The sequence below is a fragment of the Schistocerca serialis genome, chromosome 4, assembly GCF_023864345.2.
Source record: "Schistocerca serialis cubense isolate TAMUIC-IGC-003099 chromosome 4, iqSchSeri2.2, whole genome shotgun sequence".
NCBI classification, from domain to species: Eukaryota; Metazoa; Arthropoda; class Insecta; order Orthoptera; family Acrididae; genus Schistocerca; species Schistocerca serialis.
The window spans coordinates 334,592,249-334,609,295 of NC_064641.1; the positions used below are offsets into that span (position 1 = coordinate 334,592,249).

General features: G+C 38.0%; 1 protein-coding gene across 1 annotated transcript in view; it reads left to right on the top strand.

The window, feature by feature from the left end:
• LOC126474444 (glycine receptor subunit alpha-4-like) overlaps window positions 1–17,047 on the top strand; it is a 724,913-nt gene that overhangs the window by 311,125 nt on the left and 396,741 nt on the right. Inside the window, exon 3 of the mRNA XM_050101915.1 lies at window positions 12,153–12,241. Coding sequence (XP_049957872.1) covers window positions 12,153–12,241 — 89 coding nt within the window. The remainder of the gene's footprint in view (window positions 1–12,152; window positions 12,242–17,047) is intronic.

A 17,047-nucleotide genomic window follows, 5' to 3' on the forward strand; every position in this document is an offset into this window, starting at 1 on the left:
TAAGCGCCTGTTTAATGGCTGGGTAAAACAGTAGTTTTTCTTTAACCAGCGGAACAAGCTCCTTTACATTTCGCTGTGTGCCACATATTTTTGTTCCCACATTTTGTACCACCGTTCAGTCTCACCAGAAAACCACTTGAACTGTAATAACAAGAGGGCTCCATTTTTCTCAAAACGTCTTCCTACGACATTTGAATCATTACCTGAAGGTGCAATGTAATCAATGAATATGCATGTAAATTATCCTCGAAAAAACTGGACACATCATGAAAGAACCTGGATTGAGATTCATTAAAGATCTTTTCCAAGACTCGCTGACACTCTATGCCGGAGGATTTGCACGATATGTCTGGCGATTTGTTATTTGCGGCATTCTAAAATCAGTCACAAGATCGTTGGCGATGGACTCTGCTTCGTTTATCAAATTGTCGGTTTGAACATCGACTTTATCACGATGTTTCCTCAAAGTATCAGCTATTCTTCCGATATGATATACAGAACTTAAAATCCTGTCTGAGGCCTGCGATCATTTTTACGTTAATAATTGGCAACCAATGCTGTACAATCGAAATAAGTTCATGAGATGTTCAATTGACTCTTTTATTAGATTATGTTACGCGTTTCGGGATTACACCCATCTTCAGACATCACAAACTTCAACTCTGCTCTGCTTCAAGACTGCTTGTTTCGCAGCCATATGTTATTCGACACTTTCTTTGAGTTGTCAAGGCTGTACGCGTGGTTGGTTAGGAAGGAGTTGAAGTTTGTGATGTCTCAAGATGGGTGTAATCCCGAAACGCACAACAAGTTCTAACAAAAGAGTCAATTGAACATCCCATGACTTTATTGCGATTGTACAGCCTTGGTTGTCAATTATTATCTTCCGATATGGTTTGCCCTTTGAAGCATATCCATACCTATGGACTGAAGAGCATTTACTTTTAGTTGCAGCGGTGCAGAGTATTTTGCTATAAGGCAAACGCTGACAATAAATTCAGAATTTGTAGCGGTGCAATGCAACTGACAAGCAGATTTTCTTGTTGGACTGGTACTTTCTTTTGACAGTGTGAAAAGCGTCATCACCACCTGGACATAATTCTGTTTAAAATTACTGATAGTTCTGTGTTTTTGGGGCCATCGGATTCTACAGAACAATGATATATTTGGTAAGCTTTCTCGACAAAGTGCCGACTCCCGAAAGAAGTTTGGTATTTCTTTTATTGTGATGACAGCATTTCATATTACCGGTATTTGGTATAAGTCATCCACAAACAAGTTCAGTTTGCTGTTAGCGAAGAGAAAAAAAGCGCTTCGTTATATTTCTCTCGTGTAATTTTCTGGACACCACTATTCTTTCCTGACATAGGTGAACGTCTATCATACTCTTATCCTGCTCAATATTCGGGATCCAGATCTGTGTTCACTATAAAATTGTCGATGGCAGAGCCTATAGATTTCGCATCATTGGTAGTAAGTTCGAGAAAGCCAAGAAATTCTTCACCAACCACAATCTTCTCTTCATCAAAAAACCTAACAACAATGGGAAGTTCTCTTCTCCTGATCTATTACAGCTCTTGACTACCAAGATACTACAGGCAAGTGCGTTCTTTATGTCAGCAATGATATAGTCTCTAATAATATTTTCATACGAATTAATTATTTCATTCTCACGTTTTGGTGAAGTGTATGTGGCATGGTTTTCACAGCTTTCTGTGTGTCCTTTAATAACATGGTCATTAGATCTAATTTTAAGATCGTAAAGGTCTTCAAATACACCCTGAAGCTCCTTTTTGCACCTTAAGGATAAGTCATTTTTATTGCAGAATACCACAGTCAAAATTATTGATCGTACAATTTTCTTGTTGATTTATATTTCCTGTAGGTCGGCAGAAATAAACTGTACAACTGGAACATTTTCAGCGAAACATTTCGCAGCTATAGCTAATAATTTGTGGTTTTTAAGATGCCGCGTGAATTTTTGCAGATCATACATATCTTTACCGTGAGTGAAATGCCTCACCGTGAGAGAACATTGCAAATTTGTTGTTTTTGGTGGACACAACATTCAATGAATGCATATTGCAGTCTTCAGATTCTGAGAACACGCCAGGCAAGGAAAATATTCTGCGAACCAACTGCACTTAAAGTTCCTTTTTGATTGTACAGCTTCCTTAGCAAAGTCATTAATTCGAAGGTGGAATGCAATTTTGTTTTAAATTTCAGGTTTTAGAAATGACGCCATATTTTACCAACGACCTAGCCATTGACCCACGTCATTGTGGCAGTTGATCTGATTCTGTGTGTGACATCGAGATAGGAGAATTAGTTCACGTGACACAGACGCAGAGGAAACAGGAACCGCTACGGTGATGCTATTACTAACGCCATCGCTAATAGCTGCTACTATCTTCTGCTTCGTCACTTCTCCACCGCTATCCCTTTCGCCACTACAATTTGTACCTGGTTGTTTCTTCTTCTTACTCTGCTGCGCTAAAAAAATCAGTTAGGTGTAATTAATGGAAATATAGGCCAGGCTAAATGATGTTTTCACCGTTTTTTTTCGAGTTGAAATCATCAGATATATTACCAGAATAATTTACCAAAGTAGCTACACGAAATTTTTAAATATTGTAGTTAGTAGGTAATAAAAATAGGCAGGTTTATGATGGAAACATGTTATTAAAAGTGAAGCAAAGGTTTAGAAAACAAATAATTGTGAAAATAATCGGATAAGTAAAAATGGGTTAGAGAATTAACATTATATCATAATATCATGTAGGTGTTACTAGGTTTCCAACCCGCAACTTCTCCCGCGTTATTCTATTTTTCTTTTGGAACGAGATATTTTCTCGCCATGTCTCCGCAATATGCTTTCTTTCAGGAGTGCTAGTTCTGCAAGGTTCGCAGAAGAGCTTCTGTAAAGTTTGGAAAGTAGGAGACGAGATACTCGCAGAAGTAAAGCTGTGAGGAGCGGGCGTGAGTCGTGCTTCGGTAACTCAGATGGTAGAGCACTTGGCCGTGAAAGGCAAATGTCTCGAGTTCGAGTCTCGGTCGGGCACACAATTTTTTTCTGCCAGGAAGTAACATTTCAGACGAATTAACAGGCGTAAAATTGATACAGTGAAGCAGTTTTAATTTGTGTCACTCTCGAGTGGAATAGTTACGGACGGAACAAACTGTGGCGGGAAGCAACATTGCCACAGGTTGTATACCTGTTCAACGTCACATTTTATATTCGGCGTTCTCCTTCCATTGTCACACCACTACGGTAGTTAAACCGGGTTATTAAGAAAACTTGAATTTAATTATGACACGAGTAGCAGTTTTGATGTATTTCTATGTCGCTGAATTTTCAAAGGTAGATTTAATACGCCGTCACCATATCCGTAGTCGGATCTTTACATTACATAGCAGAGACGAACTAGATGTCTACAAAACATTGTTGCGTCAATGGCGTAATCAACTATTACTTTGATGTTTATAGAATTATTGTACCTTCGGTCTATTTCCTTTCTCCTGCGTTTCCGTATGAGTAGTCTTCGTTAAGAAATTCCTGTAGTGCAAGTCACATCCAGTTGTTGGACGGTAATATGAGTGACCCTGTAGACCAATTATAATCTTCAAGAACGTCTAGTCAACTAGGAATAAAAATAATAATAATAATAGAAACAATAAATAATGAATTAGTTTTAGGAAGTTCTTTGTGTTTTACAGAGATATATTGATATGTGTCTGTGATACAGGGGGTTGTAACCGAACCCATCATTCCTTTTGACCATATATCCGATCTGAAGGATCTCTGGAAGCTGTTTACGTAAAAAAAAAAGAAAAAAGAAAAAAAAACACTAATTATTTTATACTTCGGAATCTAAATTTATCCACGACGTATTAAGGATAAATGTCTTCGCGTTTATTACTATTATTTGTACACAGATCAGAATTGAAATGTGGTGTCTGGAAATCACAGGCAACTACCTCCTCCGTTTATGGTAGTAATGGCAGGCGGCTCATCGCCTTACCACAAAAAACGGCCGTTAGCCACGCATAATATCTCTGTTCGCTTCAGATTCTCATTTCGCTCTGAGGGGTATTGGTGTAATATGCTCCACTGTACAAACTTAACATTTTCAATTAAAGAAATTAACTTTCAACAATTTTTAATTAGATTTCGAAATAACTTTTAACTGGTGTGTCATAAAGGATTTGACATTTAATTAAGGCAATCAAAAACGATTTTATCTTTTAAACAAAGTACTAACATGATTGGAGAGTCCCATTTATAATCAGAGTAGACCACTCTTTTATCAGTGCCTACCTCAATCGTAGTCTCCATGACTGGTTCCAATCTGTGTAGCAGCCGTACTGTAGACTCGAAAGTAATTGGTTTTAAGGGGATTTCGACGTTATGAGGGCCAAAAGATTGGAATTTTTTACTGAATAAAATTCTGTGAGTCTTCACGATCCTAAAAATATATGCTTTATGTATCGTACCTCATCATTTTCTTGTTTAAATGCCTTTCTGAAACATGCATCTAGCTGTCACACTACTGTGAAACAGAAAACATTGCCTCCAGTGCCTCGTTATTTTATTTGGCCACGCTATTCCCATAGAAACTCGTTTGTGTAATATTCTTGAAGAACATACCAACTTTGATATGAGCAAGGATTTATTGAAATCGATATTTCTACCGCTACAAGTAGATTCCTTAAGCTTACTTGCGTTTTTCGTGTGCGTTCGTGTCGTCATATTGTTGTTAAGTCTGTGTATTTCAACAATTTTGCATCGTAAAATGCCAAAAAGGAAGAACTTTAATTGCAGTCGTAAATTTTCCGATAATCAACAAAAAAATGTTTTAGAAATGATAAAAGTGAAGGAAATGCTACGCTGCAGCGAGATGAAGTTAGTACAAGAAGTTCTATAGGCGTTGCTACAAACGCTAGTCGAAACATTTTTATCGAAAATGAACAAGATGTTAATGTTGTAAATTGGGAAAGTAAAGGTTACATGTTAATTATTAAGTGAAAGCTTTCGGGATTGATTTTATCTCTTGCTAAATGTAAATACCGCAATAATGAAAAATACCTTAAGTCTAGAGAGGACATAAGTAGGAGAAGAGACATATACAGCAAAATTATTTTGGAGTGACAAACGCGTAAAGTGAAGAAATGTACAATAACATCTCCTCTAACATGCAAAAAATACAATGAAGTGAATTTACGTCATTCTTATACAATAAGGTGTATTAGAAATCTCCCACCGCCACCTGTCGAATTGGAGAGGTGTTATAAACGTTTCCATAATGCCCTAACGGAAGTCAGTGAATCATTTATGCAGAGAGTAGAGAATGAAACTGTAAATGTTTGTGAATCTACCGATATTGTTGCTGGATTGGGCGATTTCTGTCAAAAGAGAGTCTATACATGTCTGAATGGAGTTGTCACAGTTACTACTCTATGTACAGGCAAGGTGATGAACTAGGGGTGTCTGACAAAACACTGCCAAGGTTATGTCAGTGAGGTACATCGACGCAAATGTGTTATAAATTTTGAAGGTTTCAGTGGTGGTAAGGAAATCGGGAACAGTCCGAATGTTATTTGGTCAGTTGCTAGATGTGGTGCGCAATACACTCACTACCTTGGTGATGATGACTAAGAACTTCAGTAATGTTAAGGCCACTAAATCATATGGTGAAAGTGAAACTAAAAATTAAAATTTATAGAACTTGTGGAGAAGAAAACGGGGCAAGACCTACGATACTTTGCAAGGATACGACAGGAAAAACCTCTTTGATGCAAAGCAGTTGGTGGACAAAACAGACTCGCCAAATCAGGAATAGTACAACTCATAGATTATTATGATCTAGTCATTCGTGAAAACATCAAAAACGTTAGTGAGATGAGAGTAGCAATTTCGGTAACTCTGCTCCACATAAAATCCTCTAATGAGTATCCATATCATGCCCTCTGTCCAAAAGGTAACACATTATGGTGCAAGTACAATTAGTATCAAGCGAATGGACAAAAACAAATACATGCCAGAAACTGCTGTGTAGGAACTCAAGCCAAAATGCAGAGATTTTCAGATTTTAAACTCCTGGAAAAATTGTTACTTGGCAAAAGACAAATCCCGAATGAAATCTTCAATAGATGCATTTCGGAATGCTTGCCAAGTACTGTTTATGTTGGCATGTCAGCTTTTCGTCCTGTTGTGATAGACGCTAAATATGCTTTAATGATGGGGTAACAAGTAGATAAAGAACTATCAGCAGACTAGGCATAAAACTTCTGGCAACACGAGAAGTGGGCTGCTGCGAGTGGACATCCAACGTGTCGCTGGCGCTGAAAAAGCTGCTGAAAGCACGAGAAAGGAAGCCAGAATACCAAAGAAAGCAAAGAATACTGAAGAAGATGAAAATAACACTGGCTGAATAAGATTATGGAGCAGGAATATTTTGACATGTTACCATTGAGAAGAAAATGGCATTCAACTATTACTGTCGGTTGCCCATAAACAACATCTATGCACACTTAAATCTCATCCAACATTAAAACTATAAAATTTTTTCCTTGAATAACAATCTAATTCTTGCCTACACAGTGAATCACATTATTCAACTAGGTATCAAATGTTTTAAGATGGCGCATATCATATATTCTTAAGGTAATAGGAGGAAAAAGTAGCTATTTTAAAAAATACACAGGACAACTTTGTTCACTGTTTCAAAATGTTAATAATTAAAAGAATTTTATATTTTTAACTTTTATTTTAAATACCGTGGAAGCACAGTGTACCCACAGTAAAAGTTGAACCTATTCAGAACGTAAGATAAAAATCAATATTCACTCTACTATGTATTCCTATGTTTTTAATATCTTTCTCGTAGGGGACACAATACACGAATTATTTGGTTAATATTTACTTCAAAACTCTACTAAAATTTCTGAGTCACTAAACTTGAAAGTACTAGTAAAAAAGCACATTCAATGACATCCAGGTCCCCTTAACTCATGATTGTCCCTCTGAAATCGGATTACATTCCTACAAAGATTCGATCTTCAGCCACGAGGGTGCGAGTGATGTTGATATTTTCTGAAGGAAAGCTGAATTTATTTTGATTTGAGTAATATCCGTTAAGTCTGAAGTACTTTCATTATAGGTACGATGGATCAATACTACTCAATAAATTATGTAGCAAAATTTTCCGTTATTTAGAAGTTACTGATTCTACTTTGCAAATTAAGTCACTCATAGACCCACCAGCAAAGTATAACACCGCTGTTGTTTGCAATTAAAATGAAGTCAGCTATTAAAACAAATACTTTATGAATAAGCATTTAAAGCTGTGACTGATAATAATTGTGACAATAATTATCGCTCTGTAAACTCTTACAAAGTGTTTTCAAAATTTTTATGACCACAAAGTAGATGCGACATGAATCTTGGAAATGTATCAGTACTGTTGGAAAAGATTAGAACGAACCACCGCCGCCATTATGTATGCAATTGCACCGACCAACAAATCATTCTAGATAAAGCAAGGGTAATTCTACATCCTTTGCTCATAGTTTTAAGAGATGACTTTTCCTTCCAGATGAAATAGCTGCACCAAATATTATCATCGTAGACACAACTTTAGCACACACCTCAGAGTAAACGTATGATCAGATGGCACGTACGCACCTATCACAGGCTTGTTAGCTAGTGTTCTTCCCTTTCCCTTTCCTTCCTCGCGACGCGACGCTCCAATGTCATTTCGACAATGTGGAGCTAAAGCCCATACTAGGTCTCCGTGCTGTCTCCATTTATACAAATATGTTATTCTCATAGTGTAATTGCCCTGAGATATTTACAATCAGTTTTTAAAAATGTACAATGTAATACCCATAATATTGGTAACAGTTACTTCATTTTTCCATCCTCGTTTAAAGGGTAGAAAAGAATATTAAGCAGCTGAATAATCGGCGAGTCTATATCGACTCTTTAACTTCAAATAAAAATTTTACGAATTTATTCTGACTTTAGCTGTTAAGTTAAGAGACGAAACAAATTTCGGAACATCTCTGGCTTGCAAACTGAATAGCACACTTTTCAATTGTGGATTTACTAATCACACTTTCCTTTATAATTATCTTAGCCCCCGCTGCTTTGCTCGCATAGACTGTATGGGCTGCAGAGCTTTTTTTGTTTTTATTCAAAAAAATGGGTCAAAAAACGGCTCTGAGCACTTTGGGACTTAGCATCTGAGGTCATCAGCCCCCTAGAACGTAGAACTATTTAAACCTAACTAACCTAAGAACATCACACACATCCATGCCCGAGGCAGGATTCGAGCCTGCGACCGTAGCGGTCGCGCGGTTCCAGACTGAAGCGCCTAGAACCGCTTGGCCACACCGGCCGGCTCTTTTTATTTGATGCTATTTTTATGTTGTTCACGAACTGCAAAACCATCTAAGCTTTTCAATCTAATTATGGGCATTTAAGCACAATCTTTTCCGAAGTACATCTGAGAAAAAGCGATTCTGGTAGCTGGAGTCCAAATTTTTTGTTAATAATGTCTTTTGCGTTCTTTTGGAAATATGTACATTGCAACTCTAATCCCGTGACAGATATTTTCTTGTACTAAACTGAAAGGTGAATTACCAATTTGTATAAATTGAACTTTAAAATTTTTTAATGTAACGAAATATTTTCTTACAAGTTTCATCCCCTGTTGCTCTCACTTAAGGGTTGAATTTCCAGAAGCACTGTGGGGGGTTAAAATAACAAAGACGATCGGGCTCACATGCGGTTCCTCTTCGTAGAAATGTCTTCGCTCAAACTCGTCTAGGGGTTGAACCACAAGTGTCGCATTACACGCCCTAAATTAGACACTTGTGACCCTTTGGTAAAATTGTTTGGCTGATGGCAAGTTTGCGAAAGTGGTCGTACTTAGAGTTACTGTTAAACTCGAGAGCATATCCACTTGACTCAGTTGGATCATTCACAATCTCATCGCGAAATACAAGTTATCTAAGCAAAGAGTTACGTGTTCACAACAGGCGCGCGGCTGCTCACCGCTCGGAGACTAAATACCGCGATGCTACACAACGCGAAATTTTCTAAGTCATTTCGCTTCCTAGGTGACTACAGACCGACTGTCCACTTTCGTGCCTCAATCTGAGCTGTACCGTTTGGTTTCTCCAGCCGAATTCCCTCTACCCGTCCTCGGCCGGTTTCCGGCGCACCGAATATCCTCGCTCAACTGACTAGGGCAGTTCCCTTTTCTGAAGCCGTCCATCTGATCGGTTAGAGCTTATTCTACATTATTTTACATTTTAACATATTTAAATAATCAAAGCTTGGCCCTTTCATGTTCTAAATAAAGTAACAATAATATGCATTACATAATAGATGTTAAATTCTTTTGCACAAACCAATACAATTTCCTTCATAACTTTGAACTGTCACGGCCAGTAGCCTTGGACCAATGTGCTTTCTGATAAATAAATAAAGAGTAAAAGTAACTAATATGCACTAACTTTTCCAACATATATTATATTACCTAATGATTCAATAAGGTGCCATGCTGTCACAGTTCAATGTGTTTCGTGTGGAGGAAATAATGATCTGATGCTTAACTGAAAATACTGATAAATTAAATTTACTATATCTATTAAACAAATAAAGTTACACAGCTGATATTTACAACATTTGTAATTTTAATAATGCGCTTCTATATGAAATGTCAGTCTTTAAAATCGACAAAAGCGTTCAGATTTTAGCACTCAGGTCTTTGTTACAAAACTTGTTAATTTCACTTAAACAGTAAATCCTAAACTATTATGGATATGACCAGATTTAACTTTTATTGCAATCACCATGAAATTTTATGGATGATGGCAGATTAAAATTACTGTGGCTTCTTTCCTTGCACTACTACAGAGTTACATAGTTTTCATAAATGTTTCCCTTTACTGCCTATCTTAGGTCCTTCATATTTAACACTGCAACGTCTCCTGGGTTACAAACAGCTTCTACTAGGTTCCCCATGAGGTAGGTTCTCGTTTGTCTCACGCGCACACTATGGCGCTTAGGCCTCAATAGACAAGAGACTCTTGTGAGTTTCCCCATCTTGTGGTGAATCAGCGTCCTTTATGGGACGCGATCCTGGACGACAGGTTTCGTTTCACAATTCCTAAAGGCTGACCCTTTCGGCCATATACTAAAATGAGAGTGAAATTCTCGTTAACTCACCACTGAAAAACTTTTTTTTTTAATTTCTTACCGGGAAGTCAATTACCAGTTCCCACAGATGCAGCCTTAAAATACTTTAGTACTTCATTAGTAATTATTTATTTTCAAGAAAAGTTTCACCCACTGTTTTACCTCCTTAGTGGCCGAATTCCCGAAAATCCTGAAACACGTATTTCTTTATTGTGGACTGAGAAACAGAATACCACTTTTCATAGTTTTAGCTTCTACATTCCCTTGATAGCGACATACTTTCAAAAAGGCTTTCATTCCCTATTTCGGACAAATTAAGCGATGCCTAAAACATAAGAGCCATATTCTCTCCCAACTTCAAGTGTCTATCCTTTGTGGTTTGAACTGACCGATGATGAGTCAATGTATGAGTCTGACGCTATTTCACTTCATTAGAGGCTGAATTTCCAAAAACAGTGAAACACGTATTTTTTTATCTCTAACCAAGACAGCAAACATGAATTTTCAATGATATAGCTTTAAAAATCCTTTCGCAATGGAAAATTTTCGTAAAATATTCCACCATTATTTTAACCCCTTTTGGGTCGAATTTCCGAAAACAGTGAAACACCTGTTTAAATATTTCTAACTGGGAAACCAAATATAAATATTTATAGATTAAGCTTTAAAAATGCTTTCATATTAAAATATTTTCTTAAAGAAACTCATCAGCAATTTCACCCCCTTGGGGGTTCAGTTTCCAGAAACACTGGCACACGTTTGTTTTTATTTGCAACTGAGAACTCAAATACCAATGTTCATATACGTAGCCTTAAAAATACTTCTGTTGTTTTCTAATAGCGATTTCTATTAAAAAAAGCTTTCGCACTCTACACTCTCCTCACCCTTTATTTAATCCCCATGCGATTAAATTTATAAAAATGATGAAACACGTATTTCTTTATTTGGGACCGAGAAACCAAATATTAATTTCTGTGGGTCTAGCTTGAAAATTGCCTTAAAAGCGACATTTTTCAAGAAATCCCTTCATTAATTTTTCATCCCCTTACGGTTGAGATTTCGAAAAATCCCTTCTTAAAAGACGTCGAAAGTGCAAGATCTTCACCTGTACCAAATTTCACTTTTCCGTTCTTAGAGGTTTGGGGTGGCCGAAGATGAGCCAGTCAGTCAGGTCAGTCTGTCAGTCAGGACACTTCCTTTTCTACATAAAGAAGAGTGCTGTTAAAATGAGACACACAAAACTCATTAGCCAAGTATATTGATGGTAATAATGTACAGTTGTACTAGAATCTAAATTGTATATGATACATTGTCATTTCAAGCAGCTTCGATAATTAACTAATGGAAATGCATGTACAACGTTGTCACTCGCCAACTCAATATATCTGGAATTTATTGGTATTTGATGGTGCATTCAAGACCAGTTTTGGAAATAATAGATATACAACACGAGGTACGATAAATGAGTATTGAAATTAATCGGCATATAGGTATGGAGACTGCGTTTTATACACATGGTTTCCTTTTAATTTACAAACTTTGAAGTACAGCCGGCCGGAATCGCCGTGCGGCTCTAGGCGCTACAGCCTGGAGCCGAGCGACCGCTACGGTCGCAGGTTCGAATCCTGCCTCGGGCATGGATGTGTGTGGTGTCCTTAGGTTAGTTAGGTTTAATTAGTTCTAAGTTCTAGGCGACTGATGACCTCAGAAGTTAAGTTGCATAGTGCTCAGACCCATTCGAACCATTTTCAAGTACAATGTCTTAAAAATCCGTCAATGAAGAATGTACAAGATTTTGTTTCCGATTAAAAACACAAATGAAATAAGCCTATCTCGTGCTTTTCCATAGTCATGCACTCGAAAATATGTGTTTATCAAATTTGTTCATCATTTGTTAGTCACAACTTTGCAGTTGTAATATTTAATGGTCCACTCCTTTTGTTGTTAGATTGTGCGCAAGAATGGACCAACTTCAGATCCTGGATGGGCTTCTTACGAGTGCCTATGACCGTCGCGCCACGCCCACCAACCACCTAAGTGAGTAGTTTGAAACTTGTAGACTTTTTTCATCTTATATTTCAAGATAAATTATGTCACTGTAATGGAACCAACTTATGACGTTATTCACCTGATCGACTAAATTTTCACGTGTAATAAACAATATTAAGCTCATTAATGTAAGTCTGTTTCTACTGAAGTGAATCGTTGATTATGTGTAGCCATACAGACGATTGTCCCCTGACACCATTATCCGGTTCAGCTAACGTAACATGTGTAAGTCAGTAACCGCTACAATAACTTTCTAAGTTACTTAGAAAAATGTTCAGCTTTTGCATTTTTCCTTTCAATAGGGTGCCAAAATTCCTCAATATTGGAAGATTACGGGGAAGTCTTTCGGTGTATTAACAACTATTTCTTAATATTGTAGTAAAACATATTCACATAATTCTTTTATAATTTTGAATTTTATTCTTAGGCTACAGATGATCAGTTTTGTTAAGTTTTGCAAAAAGTTTCGGTTACGAAGCTGAATTATTTATCTTCCTTAACGTTTATGCGTTATCTAGAAATTATCTAAAAATCAAACGGTCTCTTTAGCTGTAGTTGCTGACGGCAGAGAATTTTCTGATGACTTTGGTGAAGCAGTCTCAGACGTTCATGTTGCATGGCAGTTTTACTACCGTTATCTTAGGGAGGAGTTGGTGACAAGGAGTTCATGATTGTTAGGTTACGCACCGTATAATGATTTATATGTCATACCTCTCTGTCCCGGAGTATTCATTGGGGGACATGTGAGCATGTTGGTAGTGGTAATATATTTATATTGCAGGAAAGTTAACTGGAGTAGCCTTCCTGGTGTTATTAAAGGCGACTTGAAGTAAGTTCCGGCTTCACCAGGCTATTGTTTTCTGTATTGTTAAGATAGCAGATCCAAGTAGGTAACGTCGAGACAAGTTGGAATTGGTGAGACCCGAGTTTCTCCCGGCGTATACAACATTTAACTAACTAACGGGAATAGCGCCGCGTAATTTCGTCGAGAATCGCCGTTGTTTGGGCAAATGTACACCCCACAATTTTAAAGTATAATCACAGCATGTGAGAACTGTGCAGGAGAGTTTAACTCCTTGGTTTTCAGAGAAACATCATGATGATAACACTTACATGCACTGTAAATTCTAGCGCCATTGTAAACCAAAGATGACCGATATCAGAAGTTATCGATTGTTAAATTAATAATCAACGGATGAGGCAGCAATACCTCTCTCCCCTGTTTTCTGACGAAGGAGAGAGCAGGTTTCCATGCAGAATTCCAACAAAAACCACCGTCTCTGTTTATTAGTTACTGCTTATTTAATTTCAACAGCTTCCTTAATAACACTACCCCAATAACAAGAAGAGCATGTCAGAATCTCCGTGTTGATTTATTCCATAGGACGAACGGTACCAAGAAAATGTTCTGCAGTGGCGGATTTGCTCGGCTGTTGTAAGTGTATGTAACGCTTATGCTCAGTATACCGGTCCTCGACAGCCCTGATATATGACACGTCAGAACTGCAACGAATACTGTAGAAACCACCCTTACGCAAACGAAGATAGTCGTTCATGAAACCTGATCCTTTACAGAACTTGATCTTAGATGGTGGTCGAAAAGCACATTTCACATCATAATTTGGCAAACTACGATCAATCCTGTTCTAAAAGCTCCCTCCTAATGGAAAAAAGGCTGTAGACTTTGGTGTTACTTGGGTACTGACACCATTCTCACGATGCAAAGTGGTCGACAGCGCAAGGTGCGTCTGATCAGTCCTGCGCAGTAACCACTGTGTTGAAATATGACTTCCAGATGGGCTAACTCAGCTGACAAACTCTCAGCGTCCTAGATGGCATGAGCCCTGTCAACCTAAGTACGAAACGCGTGTAGCCGAATGATAGTAACTATCAGTCTGCTGCTACAAGTCAGTGTGAGTGGCTTGCTATAAGAGGCATGCCCCTAAGGACCATCAACCTTTCTCCTTACCAACACATAACACTTCATCGAAGGGATAACAGTCATCCTATTGCGCCACAACCGTAAAACAAACATTCGGGTGGGTTGAATTCAGGTGTTCTAAAAAGTCGTTCAAATTCTCACTGTCATGACGCCAAACAAGAAGAGTATCGTCTACATATATGAAAAAAAGAAATAAATATCACCCATGATTCGAAGCCGCCGACTCCAAGGTAGTCCCTCGAAGTTGGTAATAACAGGTGTCAAACGGACTTCAAATTCAATTAACATTTGTCTGTTCGAAGTACTGGTTGTTGAATAAAAAGTAAGTAGAATCTAAACATGTCGAAATTTGTTCGTTAATTCTGCACCAAACCTGATCTCAATCAACTGTAACGAATCAGGCAGAGGAGCACGAGTGAACAGAGAGACTACGTCATAACATAAAGGAATATTAGAGTCATTCAAACATGATCCCACTAATCGCTGTGAGAAATCGGCCGAATTCTTAATGTGGTGGTCACACCGACCTACCATACGACTGAACAGAGTAGCAAGGTGTCGGAACACCAACATTACAACTGAAAGAAGAGTGGCCCCTTCCTTATAGACCTTAGGGGTGCCACACAAACCAGAGAAACAACGCAGTAAGAATTAAGACTTTTAATGGTCTACTAAGGCAAGGAACTTTTCTTCAGGAGGCTGTTAGTTTTTCTCTCAAAACTTTTTGTGTGGTCAGAATCGATTCTGCAATATGCTGAGTCAGCATAAGATGTGATTTGAAGATCAGGATCCTTTTATATTCCGTAAAGCATGATCTTGGTGTGCGTAAACCGGACCTCTAGCATTTTCGTGGCAGTTGTGGCATGTCATATACTGGTCTGACTATTAGGACTGTGAAGGACCAGTTTACTAAGCATAAACATCAAACAGACGAGCATATACGCCACGGCAGAACGTTATCTTGGCCGCGGCCATCCTATCAAATACAACAACACGGAGATTCTAGCATGTACTTCCAGCTATGGAGATAGTGTTACTAAGGAAGCTGTTGAAATTAAATTAGTAAGTAATCTTATGAATAGATGTGGTGGATTCTGTTAAAATTCTTCATGGAATCCTGCTCTGTCTACTGGAAAAAGAAAACAGAGAGCCTGAGTTAATGCTACCCCATCCGATGATCATTAATTTCACTACTGATAACTTCTGACATCGCTCATCTTCGGTTTGTGATGGCGGTAGTGTTTACAGCGTGTGTGAGTTTTATCATCCCGGAGTTTCTCCGATAACCGACGTCTTAAATTATCATGTACAGCGTTTATTTGCTACAGTTATATCTTTAAAGTGGTAGGGTGTGCCCTGTGGAAATAATGGCGCTTGTCGACGACATACTCGACTGCATTCCCATAAGTTATTTGAACAAGTGAAGATTATCTCCTACTTAAACCTGGAGACTACACGCAATGATTTACAATAATTCCTACCCCAAAATAAATCTGCTCATACGAAAGAGTGTAATTTTTGTTAATACTGAAGATTAATTGACTTATAATGCATCCTAATGATAGGAAAAGCAACCATCTCCGGAAGAAGCACCATTATATTACCGGAGAATCAAAGCAGGCATTTAATTTCTGATCAATAAATGTCACTCGTTGTTCACAATATAAGGCACGTTTGTAAATATTATAAGCAGCTACTGTGCTATTCTATATCAGCAGTGCTAGCGTCGCCTAAGAAATTTCCATTTCTCGTCTGGGTGATAATTTCCGTGGGAAGATACATAGCTAATGTTGCTGTAGCCCACAAAATTATGCACTTCGGTCACAATTATTTATTAACGACGTGCTGTATGGAAAAGTTAATCCGGAGGGTTCTACTGCTCCGTTAGGACCATACTCGCCACGTAAATACAGGTCAGTGCGCGATATCGGAAATTGCTATCGGACTCTCTCTCTCTCTCTCTCTCTCTCTCTCTCTCTCTCTCTCTCTCTCTCCCTCTCTCACACACATACACACACACACACATGCATGCAATAATTCTATGACTCGACAGTAAATCTCGATATTAAACTCTCATGCCAAACTGGCATATAAAACTATTATGTAAGACAAGTTTATGTAATAATCTTCATTAAGTGTCTGACAAGTTTGCGATGGATGTTATGTTTCATATCTTTATTCCATTGTTTCTGCATTTTCAATAAAAGTTCCTCTAATATTCACTGTTTCCAATAGTGAATATAACCAAGGAATTAAAATTCAGGATAATAAGATATTAATGATAAGCTTCACTGATGAAGTTGCTGTCCCCGTTGTATGCGAAGAAGAATTACAGTTCTTCCGGATGGAAAGAACAGTCTAATGAGTGTAGAATAAGGAATGAGAGTAAACCGGAAAAACACAAATTTAATGAGATACAGCAGAAATGAGAACAGGGAGAAACTTAATAACAATACTGTTGATCACGAAGTTGACGAAATTAAAGCACTCTGCTACCTTGGAATCAAGGTTAGCCATGACGGGCGAAGCTCGGAAGACAGACAAAGCAGACTAGCTCTGACAAAGAGGCGCTCCTGGACAAGAGAAGTCTACTGGTAGCAAACATAGGTCTTCATCTGAGAAGGAAATTTCTGAGAATACGCGTTTGGAGTACTACATTGTGTGGTCCTTAATCAATAATGGTTGAAAAACCAGGAGAGTAGAGTAACGAAGCATTTCAGATGTGGTGCAACAGAAGAATGTAGAAAAGTGGGTGGACTAGTAAGATAAGAAATGAGGAAGATATCCGAGGAATCGGACAAGAAAGGAACTTGAGGAAAATACTGAGAAGAAGAAGAAAGAAAATGGTAGGA